The sequence below is a fragment of the Ursus maritimus genome, unplaced genomic scaffold (assembly GCF_017311325.1).
Source record: "Ursus maritimus isolate PB19 unplaced genomic scaffold, ASM1731132v1 scaffold_3, whole genome shotgun sequence".
In the NCBI taxonomy this organism is placed as follows: Eukaryota; Metazoa; Chordata; class Mammalia; order Carnivora; family Ursidae; genus Ursus; species Ursus maritimus.
The window spans coordinates 36,876,308-36,896,026 of record NW_024425563.1 but is presented as its reverse complement, the minus strand read 5'-3'; the positions used below and the strand labels follow the sequence as shown (position 1 = coordinate 36,896,026).

The 19,719-nt window shown below is 39.3% G+C and overlaps 2 protein-coding genes across 5 annotated transcripts in view; one reads left to right on the top strand and one right to left on the bottom strand.

Annotated features, from left to right (window-relative positions):
* IMMP2L (inner mitochondrial membrane peptidase subunit 2) overlaps positions 1-14,437 on the bottom strand; it is an 845,846-nt gene extending 831,409 nt beyond the window's left edge. For 3 of the 4 annotated variants that reach the window (XM_040644087.1, XM_040644090.1, XM_040644089.1), the window contains exons 1-2: positions 14,375-14,437; positions 13,777-13,849 (exon numbers count right to left, since the gene is read on the bottom strand). The gene's annotated coding sequence lies outside the window, so the exon portion shown is untranslated. Of the gene's footprint in view, positions 1-13,776; positions 13,850-14,320 lie in introns of all 4 variants that reach the window. The other variant, XM_040644088.1, reaches the window with a different exon arrangement.
* LOC103658997 (40S ribosomal protein S20-like) lies at positions 1,755-2,529 on the top strand. The gene has a single exon (XM_040644091.1). It carries the CDS (start codon positions 1,952-1,954, stop codon positions 2,309-2,311), a length of 360 nt encoding a protein of 119 aa, XP_040500025.1. The 5' UTR covers positions 1,755-1,951; the 3' UTR covers positions 2,312-2,529.
* Positions 14,438-19,719: the final 5,282 nt, after the last annotated feature.

Below are 19,719 nucleotides of genomic sequence, written 5' to 3'. Positions count from 1 at the left end.
AATAAATTCTAATAAGAAATCAAATGATATGTATATTTTAAGTTTTGATAACTATTTCCAAATTGGCCTCAATGAAGACTGCAAAAATCCATACTCCCATTAGCAATGATTTCTCTATACCCTCAATAACACATTCTGTTTGCAGAATTGTTTCTTTGCCAATCTGACAGACTACTAAGTCTAATATTTGGGTCATTCACAATCCAACCTCAACCTACATGTCCCAGGGCCTTTTACTGTAGTCAAATAGTTTCTCATTGGTTCTAAATTTAAGAAGAAGGTACTTCCTCTATGTCTTGTGCAAACCATATGTTCTTTTGAATGTTCTTTCTTCCTTCAAGGCTAGTCCCAGATGATCTCTCTGCTCTCCCCACAAACACAAAAGACCACATTGATTCAACAACTATCTAGTATAAATCTCCTACACTATATACAAGTAAATGAATTTTGTGCTATGGGATATCAGAGCAAGGGAAAGTCAACCTAGAATGCACAGCGGCCTCAATAACTTTCAGCTATACAGGCATGCCTCATTTTACTGTGCTACTCTTTATCATGCTTCACAGATACTGCATTTTTTTTTACAGATTGAAGGTTTGTAGCAACCTTGCATCAGGCAAGTGTGTTAGCGCCATTTTTTCAACAGCACATGCTCACTTCACATATCTGCGTCAAATTTTGGTAATTCTCACAATATTTCAAACTTTTTCATTATCATTATATTTGTTATGGTGATCTGTGATCAGTGATCCTTGATGTTACTACTGCAATTGTTTTGGAGCACAACAAACCATGCCCAGAAAAGACAGTGAACTTAATAAATGTGTGTGTTCTGGCTGCAGATGTAGTGGAAATAGCACTTTGTCATGTCTTTGGCCATATAATATATTTTGAAGATAAAAAAAGAACTTTAAATTAGTAGAAATACAAAAAATGAGATTGCTATATAATAAAGATATTAATGAAAAAAGGATATGACTATTAGAGTTTTATCTTGAACTAAACAACACTGAGCATTCTCAAACTCAGAAGTGTAGTTTTCTGTAACTATACTGCATTAGTATGTCACTGACCATTCCTCTAAATATTTTAAAATAGAAGGACACTTTGAAACTAGAATTGTATTTAATATATCACTTGCTTCAAGATTTCAACGTCACAAGACTATTTGTAGTCTCTTCCCCCAAAATCTTTCTACCTAGCTCTGCCTTTCCCTAGTGGCTTCAGTCACATAGAGATTGGTCACAAGAAATTTAGAATCTACCCTTTCCTTACCATAAACAGCAAATACTGTGTCTCTGGCTCTACAGAGAAGGGGAGCAATATAATTCATGCTTTTGGAGGGAGAACTAACATCTCAAGCTAACAACTAGGTAATAAATATGATTAAGAGCCAAGCACACAAGCTGAATATCCCAAAGTATATACCTTTCATAATAAGATACAAACAGGCTTAATAAACAAGACATATTCAGAGGGGAAAAAAATGCATTTTTCTCAGACACACCCAAATAACATCTTTTCAGCAGTATTGCCTTCTTAAACCCAAATCATTATTTCCATTACTTGCCTGCAAAATCCAAAAAAAAAAAAAAAAAAAAGGAGGAATTATAATGTAATAACTAAGTATAACTCATTAAGCAATTAATTCCTCACATTTCCGTTTAATGAGGTAAAATTTACATAGGATTTTGGGTTGCCTGGGTGGCTCAATCGTTTAAGCATCTGACTCTTGATTTCAGCTCAAGTCATGATCTCGGGGTTGTGAGATAGAACCCCATGTCAGGCTCCACACTAGACATGGAGCCTGTTTAAGATTCTTTTTCTCTCGCTCTTTGAGGAAGATGCAGTCACTGCTACAGCAGAGCTTTGGACACCCCGCTCCTTCTCCTGACTCACCGCTGTTCGCTGTCACCGAGGATCAAGTCAGTCAGGAAGCCACGCCGCAGCCATGGCTTTTCAAGACACCGGGAAGGCACCCATGGAACCAGAGGTGGTGATTCACCGAATTACTATTACTCTGGCCAGCTGCAACATAAAATCTTGGGAAAAGGTATGTGCTGACTTGATCACAGGCACAACGGATAAGAATCTCAGAGTGAAAGGACTGGTTCGGATGCCTACCAAGACTCTGGGAATCACTACAAGAAAAACTCCTTGTGGTGAAAGTTCTAAGACTTGGGATCATTTTCAGATGAGGATCCACAAGCGACTCACTGATTTGCACAGTCCTTCTGAGATTGTTAAGCAGATTACTTCCATCAGTATTGAGCCAGAAGTTCAGGTTGATGTCACCACTACAGATGCTTAAATTAACCTTTTTAATAAGTTACCAGTTGTTAAAAAAAAAAAAGGATTCTCTCTTTTCCCTTCTTCCTTTGCCCCTCCCCCCATTCTCTCTCTTTCTCTCAGTCTCTCTAAAAAGAAAAAAAAAATTCACATAGGATTTTAACAAATGGCTCACATAGTGCTCAAAAATAACCTATAAAGTACATGTCATCTCCACTTTTCCAAAAAAAAAAAAAAAAAATGAAGTTCAGGGGTGCCTGGATGGCTCCATTGATTAAGCATCGGCCTTCAGCTCAGGTCATGATCCCAGAGTCCTAGGATCGAGCCAGGCATCAGGCTCCCTGAACAGCAGGGAGTCTGCTTCTCCCTCTCCCTCTGCTGCTCCCCCTGCTTGTGCTCCATCTCTTTCTCTCTGTCAAATAAATAAATAAAATCTGGAAAAAAAAATGAAGTTCAGAGAGAAAAAATTCACATTCACATTGCTGATAGAGCTAGCACTTAAATAAAACCACGTTCTCTTCACCATACATCACCACTTTAAAGTCTAGAAATTTGTATTTAATGTATATTTTTTAAGTTTTAAAACAAAGGTTTTAATGAAATGTATAGAATATTAACATAATGCAGTCATTTACACCACACGTCTCAAACTGTTAATCTCAAACTATTACTGTCATAGCTCAATTCTACAGAACTTCTCTTACACATGAGAAATAGATTCATGAAAAAGCTAATCAGTTTATGAAGTGCCTCAAACTATCCTTATATAATGATACTAAATAATTATTAAACAAAACTAAATAATAATTACTTAGTATTTGAATCTGACACTAATAAAACTCTTATTAAACAAATAAACTCTTGGAAAAATACCAAAATGCTTTGTAAATAATCTGCTACACCAGGCAAACCAAAAATTAAGGAAATAAGGCTACATACTGTATGATTCCAACTACCAGATGTTCTGGAAGAGGCAAAACTATGGAGACAGTAAAAAGATCTTTGGTTGTTAAGGGTTAGCCGAGAGAGACAGAGAAATAGGCAAAACACAGTGGACTTTGGGGCAGCAAAACTACTGTATGATACTATAATGGTGGACACATGTTATTACACATTTGTTCAAATGTACAATGGAATGTACAATACAAAGAATGAACCCTCATGTAAACTATGGACTTCAGGTGATTATGCTGTGTCAATGTAGGTTCATCAATTGTAATAAATGTATCATTCTGGTAAGTACTGTTGATAATGGGAGAAGCTATGCACGTGTGGGGGTGGGGGTATATAGGAAATATCTGTACCTTACACTCAATTTTGCTGTAAACCTCAAACTATGCTAAAAAAATTAAATCTATTTTAAAAAATCACGACAATTTATGTGTGGCAACTCTAATCTTTTCCTACCACGTGTTGCTCTATAGGTCCACTATCGCCTATTTAGCAAAGAACACCTTTGACCATCAACCCTAACCTTCAGTTGAACTCTTCTTTTATATACTCAGTGCTCCTCAAAATGCCTGCTCTGCCCCTTGTAGCCGGCTCATCTTCAAACATGACACTGGTAGGCTAAGTCCAAAGACAGGGAGAAAATTTGGTACAGACAACCGACAGAGAAGGCTGGTAATGGAGAAGGAAGTAAAAAATTCCTAAAAAGGGAAATCAGCAGGAAAATCCATATGAGAGAGCAGAAAGAAGAAAATAATCCTGAGATGTTCTGAATTTATTGGTCTACATAATGTAAAAACCATATGAAATTATCCTAAAATGTAAAAGATAATATTACAAACATTTCCCTTCTTTTAAAAAAAAAGTCTTTGCTGTGCACAATTCTAAAAGTAGAACACTAGAACTTGATAATATGTTTACAATGTTTCCTCTAGCTACAAGCAAGATGATTTTTCAAAAGCTGACCATACATACTTCAAACATTTTTCAAAAGAAAGATATATAAAAGGATGTGTGTCAAAGTGCCATTACAAAGACCTAGCTCTCAAAATACACTTTTAGATAAAACTGCAAAGACTAAATTTTTATGATTTATTACATGGAAGAAACATGTACAGTTTTATCTTCTGGGCATTCGTAATCTAAGGCAAAAACCTGCTAAGAGTTACCAAACTGGGCAGGAGTACAATGAGATTCCTTTCTTTTTTCTCTCTTTTTTTTTTAAACCTTTAAACCATTTTAAAGGTTTTATTTATGTATTTGTCAGAGAGAGAGCACAAGCAGGGAGAGCGGCAGGCAGAGGGAGAAGCAGGCTCCCTGTTGAGCAAGGAGCCCAATGCGGGATTCGATCCCAGGACCCTGAGATCATGACCTAAGCCAAAGGCAGACGCTTAACTAACTAAGCCACCCAGGTGTCCCAGGAGTACAATGAGATTCTGAAACAGTCATACAGGAATGACTGTGGAGTGTGTGTGCTTGCATGTTTTGGTCATCAATAAGAACAGGCTAAGCACCTGGCAGATCCAAACATCTGAGTCATTTAGGAGAAGATAAAGGTGATCGTGGCAAATCAGAGACCCATTGGACAGGCTTAAAGATGGCTCTGGCAGGAGCCACCACCACCATCAATACCACCTGAGCAAATAATGACCCTCTGCATCTGAAATTTCAGGGGAGGCAAAAAGACTGGAGTTGTGCTAGTGATCCAATTCAGTTCGGCTAATAGCAATTACACCGATGAAGTACCAAGCATTCAGTTAAAGGTGCCATAAGACAATAAAGAATAAGATGTAGCCCCTACTTTAAAAGTTTCCAGTCTAACATAGTGAGATACATCCACAAATGAGTATAATCCAGGCAAAGTAGAGCAAACGTCAAGAAAGAGAGTTCATCAAGGAAATAGACTGTCTTGGAAATAACCTATGGTTACTCAGTTGACCAACAGGGTCTTGCTGTGGTTACTCTTCTTGCTCATAATTTTCTCCCAGTAGATGTACTACTTCTACACTAGAAGATGTGAAAAACTTGAAAATTTTATCTGCTGCTTTAATGTTTCACAAATGATTTTCCATAAATTCTTCACTGAAACTCAAAGCTATGCTATGCCGGGTAGAGGTTGTCATCCTGTCAGGCAGCCAACCTCCCAAGATGGTCCCCAATTGATACATGCCCCATGGTGGTGTGTGACTTCCAAGGATAGGTCATAAGAGACACTACAGTTTCCACCTTGGTCTCCTGTATGTCACTCTGGGGAAGCCAGCTCCCATGATGAGGGCAGCCCCATGGAAAGCTCCTTATGGAGAGGAACCACATTGCCAACACCAACTTGCCAGGCATGTGAGAAGGCACTTTGGAAGGGAACATTTTAGCCCCAGGCATGTCCTCCAATAATTGCACCTCCTGCTGGCATCTGACAGCAACCACATGAGATCCTGAGCCTGAACCACCCAAACTACTGACCTACCGCAAACATGATATATTAAATGATTATTGTTGTTTTCAGCCACTGAGTTTTTGATTATGTTACAAAGCAACAGAGAACTAACATATGTGAGGCTCGGAGAAACTAACTTATCTCCTACCATGTAGGAGTGAGCACGGAAACCAGGTCTAGAATCCAATCTCTAGACTTTACGTTCAGTTTTCTTGCCATTAAACAATACTACTTCTCAAATAAAGCAAGTTATATCATAAGGATGATCATTTCTATGTGATTATACCACCAGCACTAATATACCAGGTATCTCACAGAAAAAAAAAAAAACCAGCACATGTCCCTATATACTTGACAGACACGATGAGACCTGCAATGTAACTGAATTCATGGTATTCCATGGTACTTTGGGGGGTTTTTACTGTCTTCTGAAAAATTTTTTTTAAATGTACAGACTGTAAAAATAAAAACCTAGTTAGAGCATTTAATACTCAACAATCACATTACTGACACTGAAAATAATTTATATACTGTACAATCTTAATCGCAATAAACATCTGTATAATTTTAAACAGATTTAACACGTCAGACAAGAAATGCTCAGTAGCTGATTGTATAGGGATTTGCATTTTTGCTTTAGGTCTTCAACATTTTAGCATTACACAAATGTAGTAAAACAGAGCAGCAAAATGTTCATGATGGTGAAATCTTCAATTTCAATCCATAAAATGGTTACTACCTTACAGGACAAGGTGGCCAGCTCTTAGCCTGTCTACTCCTGGAGAAATCCAACAGATTACTTTGTTGTCACAACCACATCTGCAGTAATGTCCCTTCACATAACCACCTCTTTTGACCCACACAATCCTACAAGGTGGGACAGGTTTACTATCATTCCCATTTTCCAAAGGATGATGGGGCTTAGAGAAGTCTAAGTAACTTAACTGAGGACATGTACTATTAAAAAGAATCACAAAAATCCAACCTATTAAAAAAAAAAAAAAAACCCACCCCAGCCTATAACTTTTTAGCTCCAAGTCCCAGAATTTTCTTCTGCACATATTTCAGCCCATGGTTCTCTACCGAGGCTGCCATTAGAACACCTGGGGGCACTTTGAAAAACATCAGTACCTGAACATCACACCCAGAGATTGATTTAATTGCTCTGGTCTGTTTAAGCCATCTAGCATATATACACCGGCGGTGGTAAATTCACAGAAAGCTTAGACTACAAAAGGAAAAACTGCAGATATCTCTCTATGTAAGCTGAAACAACTTTATCCCCCAAAGCTCCCTGAAAGACACAGATAACTTGCAATAAACCACAGAACAAGGAGGAAGAGGAGATGAAAAACTCAAACCCATTCTGACACTATCATGGGGCCACCAAAGAGTGTTTTATTCCCTCAATCCCACTCCTTGAACCTCATCATCACATGCCTTAACTCCACTGCAAGTTCTAGCTCACGTGTTGCCTCCTCCATGAAGTCTTCAGGATCACAAAGAAGAAAGGCCATTTTTTGCAACCATCTTACTTTGAACCTCTGTAACAGCATGCATTGCTTAAGTCATTTACTTACACATCCATTTCTCTCACTGACCTGAGGAGTCCTTAAGGGCAGGATCCCTGTGTCATTCATCCTTCCCATCTTATGTATCTTTTCATCTTATATAGCCTTGAAGATAGCACATATTAATAAGTGTGGCTAAATCAGATCATTTTTATGTTCGGCAGGGTTAATTTCCCCTTAGCCTCCTAGTACACACTCCTTTGAAATTTCTGAGTTTTTAATAAAAGGGGACTTTTTTCCCTCCAAAAGTGGATTAGGTCAGAGAATAATGTATGCAAAAAGGCCAGATGTTGGGGAGAGCAAGTTAGCAGTGGAACTTTGGGCCAGGAAAAAAAAAGGGTACATAGGATATTGAAAAGTGGGGTCAGGTATGCATTTTGTTTGTTTCAAAGGGAAGATTAGGCAAAGACAGTGACAATCTAATTTTTAGTCACAAGAAACATGACAAAGAACAGTGATTACAGGTAACCACCTTTTCAACGCCTCCCTATGGGACTCCTTCCTCTCAGCATACATACATGCTCTCTCTCCCCTCAAAAAAAGAAGTCTGCCATGGTGGTTCTCATCCTTAGACATGTATTAGAATCCCTTGGCAAGCTTTGAAAATTCTGGACTGAAGATCAATGAAGTCAGAATCTCTGAGGAGAGGCCCAAGCACACCTACTCTCTCCTCACTTCCTCCCCTCCTACTCACTCCTCTACCCATGCAGTGTAATCTCTGCCTCCACCAGTACAATGGAACCACTGACATCTAACAGGCACTTTACAATCTTCGAGTTTGTAGAAATAACTTGATGATTCATAGCATTCCATTCTTAATTGAGTTCTACTTCTTGAAACTCTGCAAGTCAGTCTGAAAAGTTTTGCTTTGTCTTTCCTCCCAGCCTCTCTCAGCCATTCCCCTTCAACATCCTTATATCTGTCTCTGTCTTGGTTTGTCCTTAGAATTTCAAATATTCTCCAGGACTTACTTTTGAGCCCTTTTCTCTTCTCTTCCTATGCAGTTCCTCTAAGCACTTTTGTCTTTACCCACACCTTCAACTACTCTCCATACAGTAGGCGCTCCGAAATCTGCATCTCCAGCCTCCACATCCCTTGTGATGCTCCAAGACCTCATATCCAACTGCCTCCTAGACAGCCCCAACTCGCCAAGGATATGCCTGCAAGCATTTTAATCACATGTCCCAACATGAACTCATCAGCTGCCCCTCCAACCTGCTTCCTCTTTGCTCTCCCCTCTCAATACCCAAAAACCTGGCAGCTATTGCAGCACCCTCACTCCTCCATTCCTGTTACATTCAAACAGTCGCAAAGACCAGCCAATTTTCCCTACTCCTAAATATTTTTCCTAAACATTCTCATTTATCTCCACTACTTTCAGCCTTGTCTCAGCTCTCAGGTTCCCATTATCCATACTAATACACTGTCTGCTTGGGCCTCCAGTCTTGCTTCCCCACCTGGCACCTCACTCTCCCCAATCTACCCAGCACACTGCTTTCACGGTGACCTTTCATGTCACTCACAATGCTGCATGTGGCATAGGAAGTGTGCCCTGACTTAGCTATCTGGTTTCATCTCCTTTCACTCCTGACTTTGCCCTTCACACTCTAATATAACTGACCTACATACAGCTCCCTGAACACACCAGGCCCTCATAATGCCATACAACTACTCACACTATTAGCCCTGCGTGGAAATGCCCTTTGCTGCTTGTCAACCTGCCCACTTCTACTCAGCTTTCAAGATTCAGCTCAAACACAACCACTGCTAAAATCCTCCCCTGGCATTTCCATCAGGGATCAGGAGCTCCTGTTAGCCTTCCTTTGTACTTATATCTCTGTTAGGGCAAATAGCACATAATATTTGAACTGTTGGTCAAGATGTCTATCTATTGTCCTACTAGACTAGAAGATCCTTGATCAAGGACAGTGACTTCATCCTTTTATCCTCAGCACAAGTTCAATGCACATAGCATATAGTTTAAAAGAAAAAAGGAATTAATGAACTGTAGGCCAATGAAAGGACAAGAAGATCAACTGGACTTCAAGTATAGAAGAAGTCCAGATCTTAAGGAAGTAGGGACACCTTTTATTAAGTCCCACCTACTAAAAAAACTGAAATAAATGATTATTCAGGTATTGTCAAGGTAACAAAAAAAAAAAAAAAAGAACTTATCAATAGACTAAGCAGGCAATAAAGAGGTAGGAATCAGCAGCTGACAAAAGATCAACAGAAAGGCCAGAGATAAAGGTGGTTCTTTCTACAGTCAAGTAATTAATTCATCGGCCTAAGCCCATGGACTGATCAAAAGATTGGCCCATTCCTCTGTCAGTGCACCATTCCTCCCCTTTGTCATTATTCTCCATAGCCTGTTCGAGCCTCCACTACTAAATTCCAGATTCCAGGGGTAATTTCCCTCTGCTGGAGCCACAGGTCCTACTAGTGGATTAGTCTGAGATATAAGGCAGGAGCTAGGGGCTAGGTTGGCAATCTTTGTTCTTGTGGCCAGGAACTAAAGGAAAGAAATGAAACTATTTACTGAGGGCCAGTTTTGTACTAGATACTGTGCTACTTTACACTCACTAAATCTCAGAGTAATCATGAGTTATTAACCCATTTTATAGATGAAGAATTTGTATCCAAGATCACAGCTAAGTAATCAGAGAACCTAAAAAACCCAGAGAGCCTGAAAACCCAGAGATAACAGCCTTTAGAGTATGTCTATACTCTTGACTGCCTCAAAATGAAAAGAGATGTAGTCTAGCTATTCTAAATTGGACTTCAGAATATATCACTCTCCAAAACACTATTATAAATGTTGGCTAAAGTCTACAGTATACCACTAATATGTAGTGGGCATACAATGAGTTAAAATAAGCTTTGGTGGGGCACCTTGGGTGGCTCAGTCGGTTAAGCGTTCAACTCTTGATCTCAGCTCAGGTCTTGATTTCAGGGTAGTTTTTTTAAAAACAAATAATAAAAAATAAGATAAGATAAAATAAATAAAATAAAATAAAATAAAATAAAATAAAATAAAATAAAATAAAATAGCTTTGGGGTCCTGATCTGGAAATCTAAATGCTACTTGTTATTTTATTCCTATAAGTACACTGTTCAACATGACCAAAAAAATGACTTGAAAATGAATTTCTGGAACACCATGGGCTCTTTAGCGAGGCTTTTCTTTAAGAATATTTTTCTTCCACAAAAAAATCACCAAGGATAGAAACTATTTTACCTTGTTAACTTGTAAGAACAATGACACTAGAAGACACCTGTGGGAAGTGTGCTTATCTGACCAGGTGCTCGTTTACAGTGTGCTGTCATTTGAATAAAACATCACACTAAACCCTACAGACCAGAGCTTATGATAGAATGCCACCAACTACAGCAGTACAGCTGATATGCCTATAATCTACTGACAAAATGTACTCCTTAGAAAAGTGAAACCAGATGTCTGGTGTAAAAATCAGATGTCTGTGGACTTGTCTTTCTTGGCTTTCAGAGCTGTATTAGATACACTAAATACACAGCTTAGCTGTATATTAAACCCACAACTTGGCAAAATCATGACAGTTTGGACATGAAGCATCAGCATTTTTATTGTAATTCTTATAAACCAAAGACATTTCTGAAATAGAAATCCTAAATTTAAGCACTCAGCTAAATGTGGTACTATGTCTTTCCCACGTTAGGAACAGTGTCAGAGCTTTTAAACACATTTATAGAAACCTTTCCCTTCATTTTTCAAGCTGACACTCTTTAGACATGGCTGTAGAATGATTTCATGGTGGGGGGAGGGGATTCAAACCCCATCAGGTGTCAGTCCTTGTCCCAGAAATTCTAGGATCAGGTTTAACAGGAGATCACTGTGAAAATGCAAACACCCACCTTCAGGAATGTAAGTAAAGTATGGTAAAGTAAATAAGTAAAGTAAATGTAAGTATGAGATACCTTGCTTCAATTGCAAAGATCATTAAGAATGTGATAGGTGACCAGATAAAAAGGGAGGGAAATTAACAGCTAGTATCTATATGCCAGATGTTGTTTTTTGCACATTTTTTAATATATTCATTGTTCTGTTTTGACAGGTGAAAAGTTAGGGAGCAAAGTTTTAACTGGCTCACAAAGTCACAGAGCTAATGAGGTAAGAGCCAGGACTTGAGACCATTTCTAAAAGACTCTGAAAGACATGCCACTTCTACATTAAGACTGGGGGGTGGAACAGGACTGGTGGTACACAGCCAAGAATATGGAGGTAAAAAGAAGAAATTTACAGTTTTGCCAAGTAATAACATATAATCATGAAACAAAAAGTTGAAGAAAGAAACAAATAGTTGAGAGGGTTCATCTGAGAGTCGGTTCATAAGAGACTCACTTTCTACCTTTTATATCCCTGCAAGACTCATTTTTAAATAACTTTTTTTAACCCTACATATCCTTTGTAGCCAGAAAAAGTCATCTTCAATAAAAAATGAAGTTAAATGTACAGAAACTCATACAAGTGAACAGCCTAATATTTATTTTCTTAAGTGCATCATCCTTAATTAACACTCCATGTTTTCTCATCTTATGTCATCTTTATGGAACAATTCAAAATATTATCCTCATCTAAAATTTTTATAGTGGTACATTTATTATGTTGCAAAATGACTATACCACTATAATGGCACTCCAACTGGTCTTAAGGGTTAACTTGCCTCAAGCTTATGCACTCCTTGCTTGCTGACCTACGTTCCTTGGTCTGTAGCCAAGCTAACCTACTTTTCTTGAGATTTGCAAACCACTGGCCTTGAGGAGTGAAGGACCAAACTTTCCCAGAAGATAACGCCTAATCACATTTGAAAACAGCTGCTGCTGATGCCAGCAAGTCTGTTCAGGATCATGTAGGCATACCAATAACCTCCTGGGCCCCAGCTTCTCCTTCATGTAGCACCCCCTGCCCCATTTTTCACGCCTTCCCCTTTAAAACTCTCCAGTTTCACCTGGACTGAGAAGATGGGTCTTTAGGACATTAGTCCACCATCCTCCCAGGTTGCTGGCTTCTTGAATAAAACAATCTTTCCTTTCCTGCTTGACTCTCACCTGTCTCTCAAGTATTGATTTTCAAGCTGCCAGCAGCCAAACCTGATTTCAGAACTGATTCTCTGTACAGTAACAACAATATTCTAAAACGGGACACAAATCACCATGGTCGGTAATTCTCGAAAGTTTATCACTGAAAGTACTAGAAGGCAGAAAAACAGCACTGTCCTTCCACAACACTGTACAGACCTGCACATGACTAAGATCAACAGTATAGGGAAGGTCTTGTGCATTAACACTTAAGTATTCCAAAAATCCACAGAAAACTGGTGAAAGGCCTTCTCCAAATGGCCATCTCCAAACCCAGTCTCATCATTTTTACCGTCCTACTTATGTATCAGTGTTCCACGCTTTTGTGGGAAAAGATAATGAATATCTACTGAATCAACGAATGAACCCATCATCAATAAACAACTATTTTCTGGTTTTTCATTAACTATATGGTTATCTAGCACTCGAGTCCACACAAATAAGAACACAGGTTCAAGACACAGGCAGCCAATGTCAAGTTGCCACAGAGGGCAATTCTAGCTTTCCTGTGTAAGTGTCCAAGAATGGTTTGCTACATTCTTGCTTGCCACTAACCTGAATTTTAACTAATTTAAAACGTTTGTTTATGTGAGACACATAGAATGCATAAGGTATTCCAAACCTTCTGACAGGAGCTGAGTTTCATTTCACCAGTAAGAAGGTAGAAGGACATATACTGGAGAAGTGACAGAAAATTTGCACAAAAGAACCATTGAAAGAGATCACACTGAAAATTACAGCAAACCCCCAAGGGCTTCAGTGTGCTGTCTGGCTACTTTTCAGAAGTGAACAGAATTATCTGTGAGGGGTATCAAAATGAAAGTCAAGAGAAAAAGGCCCAGGCTGGTAATGTCACCCCCCACACCAAAAAAAACAAAAAAACACCCCACAAACCTTCCTCTAAGAGCTCATGAGAAGATCCCAAAAGAATTTCAACAGTTATCATATTGCTAATTAACTTTACCCTTTGGCGGTCTAAAGAATTTTTACAGGAGTCTCTTTTTAAAATGTAATGATCTGTGGGTGGGGTTCCTGTCAATACTCAAGCAGGACCAGGAGTCTTCAATACTACAGTCTCTGGGATTAATCAAAGTTAGCTTAGAGAGAGACATGACTGGAGGCAGACAACTGCAAGACCCACGTTCCAAAGACGGGAAGGGTAATGACAGTTTTCTGTCAGGTCAAGTGGCGAAAAGGGATCTTCGCCAATCTGCCGAACTTCCAGCCAGCTCTACAGACTCTAGGCCTGAAAAAGCTCTTGGGTTTGGAGCCTGTGACCCTTGAAGGTGGGCCTCCGGTTCCTGATGAAATGGTAGAATCAGGCCCCTAACTCCCCCAGGGGCAGTTCTGAATCTAAATTTTCTCTCCCTCTCTTACTATAGTCCTAGCTCCTTCCACCCCTGATCGTTCCTTACTTACCCTTTCTCCCGTTCTTCCTCGGTGAGAAGGGGTAAGTGGTTATTTTGTGCCCTCGCCCAATTTGGCCAAAACCCTAAAAGTAAAAATGACAGAGACAGACAGGTGCTTTAAAATCCTGATGTTCAAGCCTCAGAAACTCCCACCACATGCCCAACAGTTCAAGGCAGAGGACAGCACGTCCCCACAGCGCTCCCTCACGGCCAAGGCTTGGAGCCGGAGTTGTCCCCTAAGAGGGGGACGCGGAGAGGGCGCGATCCGGGGGTGCCCACTTGGCGGGGAAGAGCGAGCCGCCTCCCGACTAGGTGTCGCCTCGGTTAGGCGCCGGTTTGCAACCTTCGTTAGCCTGAGGAGCCGGCGGCAGGGCCGGCCGCCGCGCGGGCCCTCAGATAAACACGCGCAAGCACACATGCTCGCGACACCGCAGGACTCGCGGCCGAGCAGCCCTCAGCCTCCCAGCAATTCCCGCCCCGCCGGGAGCCGACTCCCTCGTAAGGGTCCCAAGTCCAGGGGGCCGCCAGGTGTCGGCGGCTGCGCGCCCACCCACCCCCTCCAGCCTCTCGGAACCCCCGAACCGCCGCCGAGCTCCCGCCCTCCGCACCCGCTGCGCAGCTCAGCCCAGGGGAAGTCCCCACGCTAGCCCCGCCCTCCGCCAGCGCAAAGCTCCGCCTCCATTCCCCAGCGCGCGGGAGCCGCGCGAAGCTCCGCCCCCGGCGGAAAACCGGCACCGCCCCCTCCCCCCACGACCCCCCCGCCCCAGACCCGCCTGGGTTAGGCCCAAAACCCGTCGTGGAATTTCAAGGGATCAAAAGTAACATTCAGCAAGCAATGACCGAGCACTTACTCTAAATTCTGCACCGTACCAATGACAGAGAGGACAACAGAGAGCTGAAACTCTGAAACTGTGTCTTCAGCTCTCCCCCTTGTTACAGAGGTCAGGAAACGGAGACCCCATCAGTTGCTTGGAGTGCACATAGTGGCAAAGAGCCTTTCCAGTGTTCCCCCTCTGGACCCCGTTATTGCGCTTTTTCTACTAAAGTGTACACAGGAAAACTATTTCAATTTTGCTCTCTCTAGGCCAAGCCAAAAGGAATAATCCAGAAGAGGGGATTTACTTTGGAAAAGCTGGAATTTCATACCTAAGCTTTTATCTTCAAGTGGTACAGACTTACAGGTGGTTGTTAAAGCAACCAACCAACCAAGTGGAACCTAAACCTACCAAACAGACATAAAATATTTATCCTCTCTTTTATCCCTCCTCCAATTATATCTTTTATTATTTCTGTCTTTATCTTACTAATGGTGAGAAACTCTTCTGTGCATTTTCAAATCACTTAATACAAATGTTAGTACCGGGGGCTCTGGTACTTTGGTTCAGAATTAATTCTAAAAGTTTACGAACCTACTCAGAGACTCAAACGACCTGATAACGAGAACTCCTAGCATCTCCCGAGAATAAAATTGCTTTCCTGCAAAGAGGGTGTCGCCAGTTTTGTAGTTTTTCTCATTCATTACCGAAATAGTTACTGTAGGGCAAGTTCTACCCTGCCAGGGCTTAAGGATTTAATTGCATGAGCACTTAGCTGAGAGGACCACCATCATCAAATAGCAGTAGTGACCTGTCTGTAAATTTGACTGGACTCTATTGGCATTGTGAAAATTAATAAAGGGAAACCTCACTAAAGTGGAGTTGGGAGGCTACAACTGTACCACCCACTCCACATTAATTATAGACCCCAAGAGAGCAATCCTCAACAGGAAAGAATCATCAATGCCAGTCCTTAGCAGGGAAAGATGCACACTGCATCCCCTATAAGAAATGCGGAACCCAGCCAATGAGAAACCATCATCATTTTGCACTCTTGCTTTTCGCCAGCGGGCTTACGTTGAAAACAACACCTCCTGACGTCCTCCTTCTTCTCCATAAAATAACAATCCTCTCCTTTGTTTGTTGCATTTGCCTGTGGTTTTTGCCGTAGCTTGCATATCCCAAATCGCACTTCTCTACTATTACTAAATAAACACATTTTGCTCATAAAGTAAGTGGCTGTTTTATTTTTTGGGTTAACGGTACTAATCATTAATAATCAATTTGGATGAACCCAAATTAAATACATGGAATTCCTGGCCATTAGGAGCTGACTCTTTGGAATGGAATATACATGGATAAATAACAAAGACAGGTATGTCTGATTTTTAGTATAAGGGAAGTTAATTAACATACAAAAAGTGTTGCTAAATCTGACTGAACTTTGTCACTAAGATTCATCAAATGGGCTTGAGAAGCTGACGTCACCTGGAAAGGCTACAGTATAGGGTATAGTGTATGATGCCAACTATGTGCCATTCTGGAAAAGGTAGAACTATGGAGACAGTAAAAAGATCTGTGCTTGCCCAGGGTTGCAGGGCTAGGGGAAGGGAAGAATAGGTGAAGCACAGATTTTTACGGCACTGAAAATATTCTCCATGACACTGTCAGGATGATATATAGCATTATACATTTGTCAGACCATAGAATGTACAATACCAAGAGTGAACAGTAACCATACACTACAGACTCTGAGTAACAATGATGTGTCAACGTAGGTTCATCGATTGTAACAAATATACTACTTTGGTTCTGGGATATTGATAGTTGAGAAAGCTGTGCAAATGTGGGGTCAGGGAATATATTGGAAGTCTATACTTTCTGCTCAATTTCTCTATAAAACTCCTCTAAAAAACAGTCTATTTAAAAAAAATGAAGCTGGGGTAAATCCTCAGAACATCCCATTTTCTTCAATCCATCAATTAAATTCTAAACTGAATATTTGGCTTTGTGTGTGGAGTTGAGATACAATGATTTGTCTTCTTATATTCGAACAGCCCTCCATGTGGCATTAATGTCATCAGAGAGAAAATGAATCATATATGTATTCCTCACTGAGGTACAAAATTAAAGTGTGGTTAGACATGTCTAATATTCAAGGAGATATTTAAGCAAGGTTAATCTGAAATAATTAAATTTACAAATTCTATGAATATATTTATATTTCAAATTAAATTTACAAATTCTATGAATATATTTATATTTCAAATCTATTTCTATTCATACATACTTAAAATTAGTAAGCAAATAGTCCAAGATAGCATAGAGGTTTTCACACTTTTTGGTCTCAAGATCTCTTTACGTTCTTAAAAATGAGAACTTTAAAGAGCTTTTGTTTGTGTGGGTTATATATGTCTATATTTCCTGTATTAAAAATTAAGACAGAAGAATTTTAGGCTTATGTTTAATTCACTTTTTTAAATGAAAAACCCATTACATGTTACTATAATCAACTTTTTTGAATAAGGACTACATTTTTTAAAAAACTCATTGAGAAAAAAATGGACTTTTCTACATTTTTTTGCAAATCTCTTTACTATCAGGCTTAAGAGAAACAGGTGAATTCCCACGTTCTTCTTCTGCATTCGATCTGTTGCAATATGTTGTTACAGTTAGAATATTATGAAGAAAAGCAACCCTTTGTCAAATTAGTAGTTGAAAAAGGGAAGAGCTTGCAAAACCCCTAAAAGGGGCCTCAGTAACCCTAAGGGTCCTCCAACCTTACTTTGAGAATTGCTGCCAAATAGCATTTTGCATTCATTTAATTCAATATTATGCATTCCCACACCAAAGTCGGCTAACACTTGAAATTATAGCCCTTCACTTATTCCAAGCTAAAACTCAAATTTGACAGGTCTTATCAAACTATCACCTTTCCAAAAATTTTTTCAAAGCTTTTACTATAGCAACTCTGATGAAACTGATATTCTTATTTGAATACATATGAAAACATTTGAGATTTCATTTATATCCCTCAGTTCAAACTTTCTGGGAAATTCTGAATATAAATTGTGCCACCTGGAAAAATGAAACATTGCTGTGCAGTTATTAACCCAATTTTACGTATACTTATATGAAGTGTGTGCATTTCCTTTTATATAAATAATTTGAGCTAAAATATATATATATATATAAAACAAGCAATTATAGTTTTATTTACTACCTAAATAAATACTAGTTTCTAAAGTTACTGCCTTGAAATAAAATTTTAGATATATACGCTTTCATTTTTACTACAAATAAAATAATGTAAGCCACTTGTTCTTGGTTTTTCAATATAATTTCTAACTAAAAGAAACTGAAGAAAAATAAACCACCCTCCCAGGTCTGGAGCAGGATATACAGATGGTAAGTATGAAATATCTTGTGCCACAAAGCCAAGAAATTCATTTATAACAAATAAGGGTGTCAAAAGTTCACAAACACCAAAACTACAGAATCCCTTTGGCCAAAGATGGGACAATTTGAACACCAACAAAAATAATGAATGCAATTGTTTGAAACTTATTGAATATATAGAAATCCAAGAGCCCTTAATGATACTCCAAAGGTGAGAACCCAAAACCAAAAACAAACAAAAAAACAATTGATCGGAAACTTTTGCAAACAACTAGGGCACTAACTCCATATTGTATAGGAAAGAAAATAAAGGAAAAGAATTAGAACACATATTGCCTTTCCTGTTTGAACTGTAGTTCAGAAAATCAAATTGCTGTTGAAGGGAAGGTGTTTCTTATAATAAATGTGAAAGAAATAAGAGAATTGGAAAATTGCAATTTAGCAATCCTTTGCGAAGTAAATGATTCAGGCAACAATCGTCAATGGACGAAACTGTTATGTGAAAAGGTCAATGATACACTTTACAATGGATATCAGGGTGTCACTACCACCATCTGATAGTCTAAGTAGTGCTACGGATAAGACTCCAGACACTCTGTGCCTTCTGATCTGACGCCATCTAAAGCATTCAGCACCCCCTTGAAGTGTTCTCACAAACAAAACAAAATAAAAAATGGAATCTAAGCAAGACTTAAAACTGACTTCCTACTCACAGGCTTACAGGAAACACGAGGGTTGGAGGAACAAGTTAAATGACACCACAAAGAAAGTAACAGATAAATCAAGAGTGTAAGACAGTCTGTAAAACAACTGACATTGTCTTCACAGCAAGTCAGTAACAGGACAAAGAGAGGGAAAGGATGAAGAGAAGCACTGAATTAAAGATAGGTAGCAATCAAATATGAAGTATGAACCTTGTCTGGGTCCTGATTCAAACATCACTGAAGTAAAAAAAACTTGTAAGACAATCATTGACATTTGACCATGGACTGCTGTTAGACAATGTCAAAGAAACACTGTTATTTTATTAGGTGTAATAATGGCATTGTGTTTATGTAAGAAAATGCCCATCATCTTTGCAGAGACATTCTGAAGTATGTTGAAGTGAAATGACATACTCTCTGGGACTTGCTTTAAAATACTTTAGAAAGAAAGAAAGAAAGAAAGAAAGAAAGAAAGAAAGAAAGAAAGAAANCTTTAGAAAGAAAGAAAGAAAGAAAGAAAGAAAGAAAGAAAGAAAGAAAGAAAGAAAGAAAGAAAGAAAGAAAGAAAGGAAGAAAGAAAGAAGAAAGAAAGAAAGAAAGAAAGAAAGAAAGAAAGAAAGAAAGAGAGAAAAAGAGAAAAAGAAAATGAGAAGGAGGGGAGGAAGTAAAGAAGAAGGAAGGAAGGAAGGAAGGAAGGAAGGAAGGAAGGAAGGAAGGAAGGAAGGAATCTGGTGATGAATGTATAGGAGTTCATTGGACTTTTCCTCAGCTTTCATATATGTTTGAAATTTTTCATAGTACAAATTTAAAACTAAATGTAAGTGAATGCGTTAGCCCAGATTTCCTAGAAAACAGTGCCTGAGAGAAAGTGTACATGCTAAAATTTTATTGAGTATGGAGGGGCCAGTCCTAGAAAAGCAAGAGTGAGGGGATAGGGTGAGCGAGGCAGGGAGAGGAAAAAGGAAAACGTAAGTGGTATATTACAAGCTGGTTATAGCTTCACAGTACAGTTGACTGTTGACAATGACGGGGTTC

What these genes read in the sequence shown, in the direction of transcription:
- LOC103658997 (XM_040644091.1), top strand. Translation starts at nt 1,952, where the DNA reads ATGGCTTTTCAAGACACCGGGAAGGCACCCATGGAACCAGAGGTGGTG.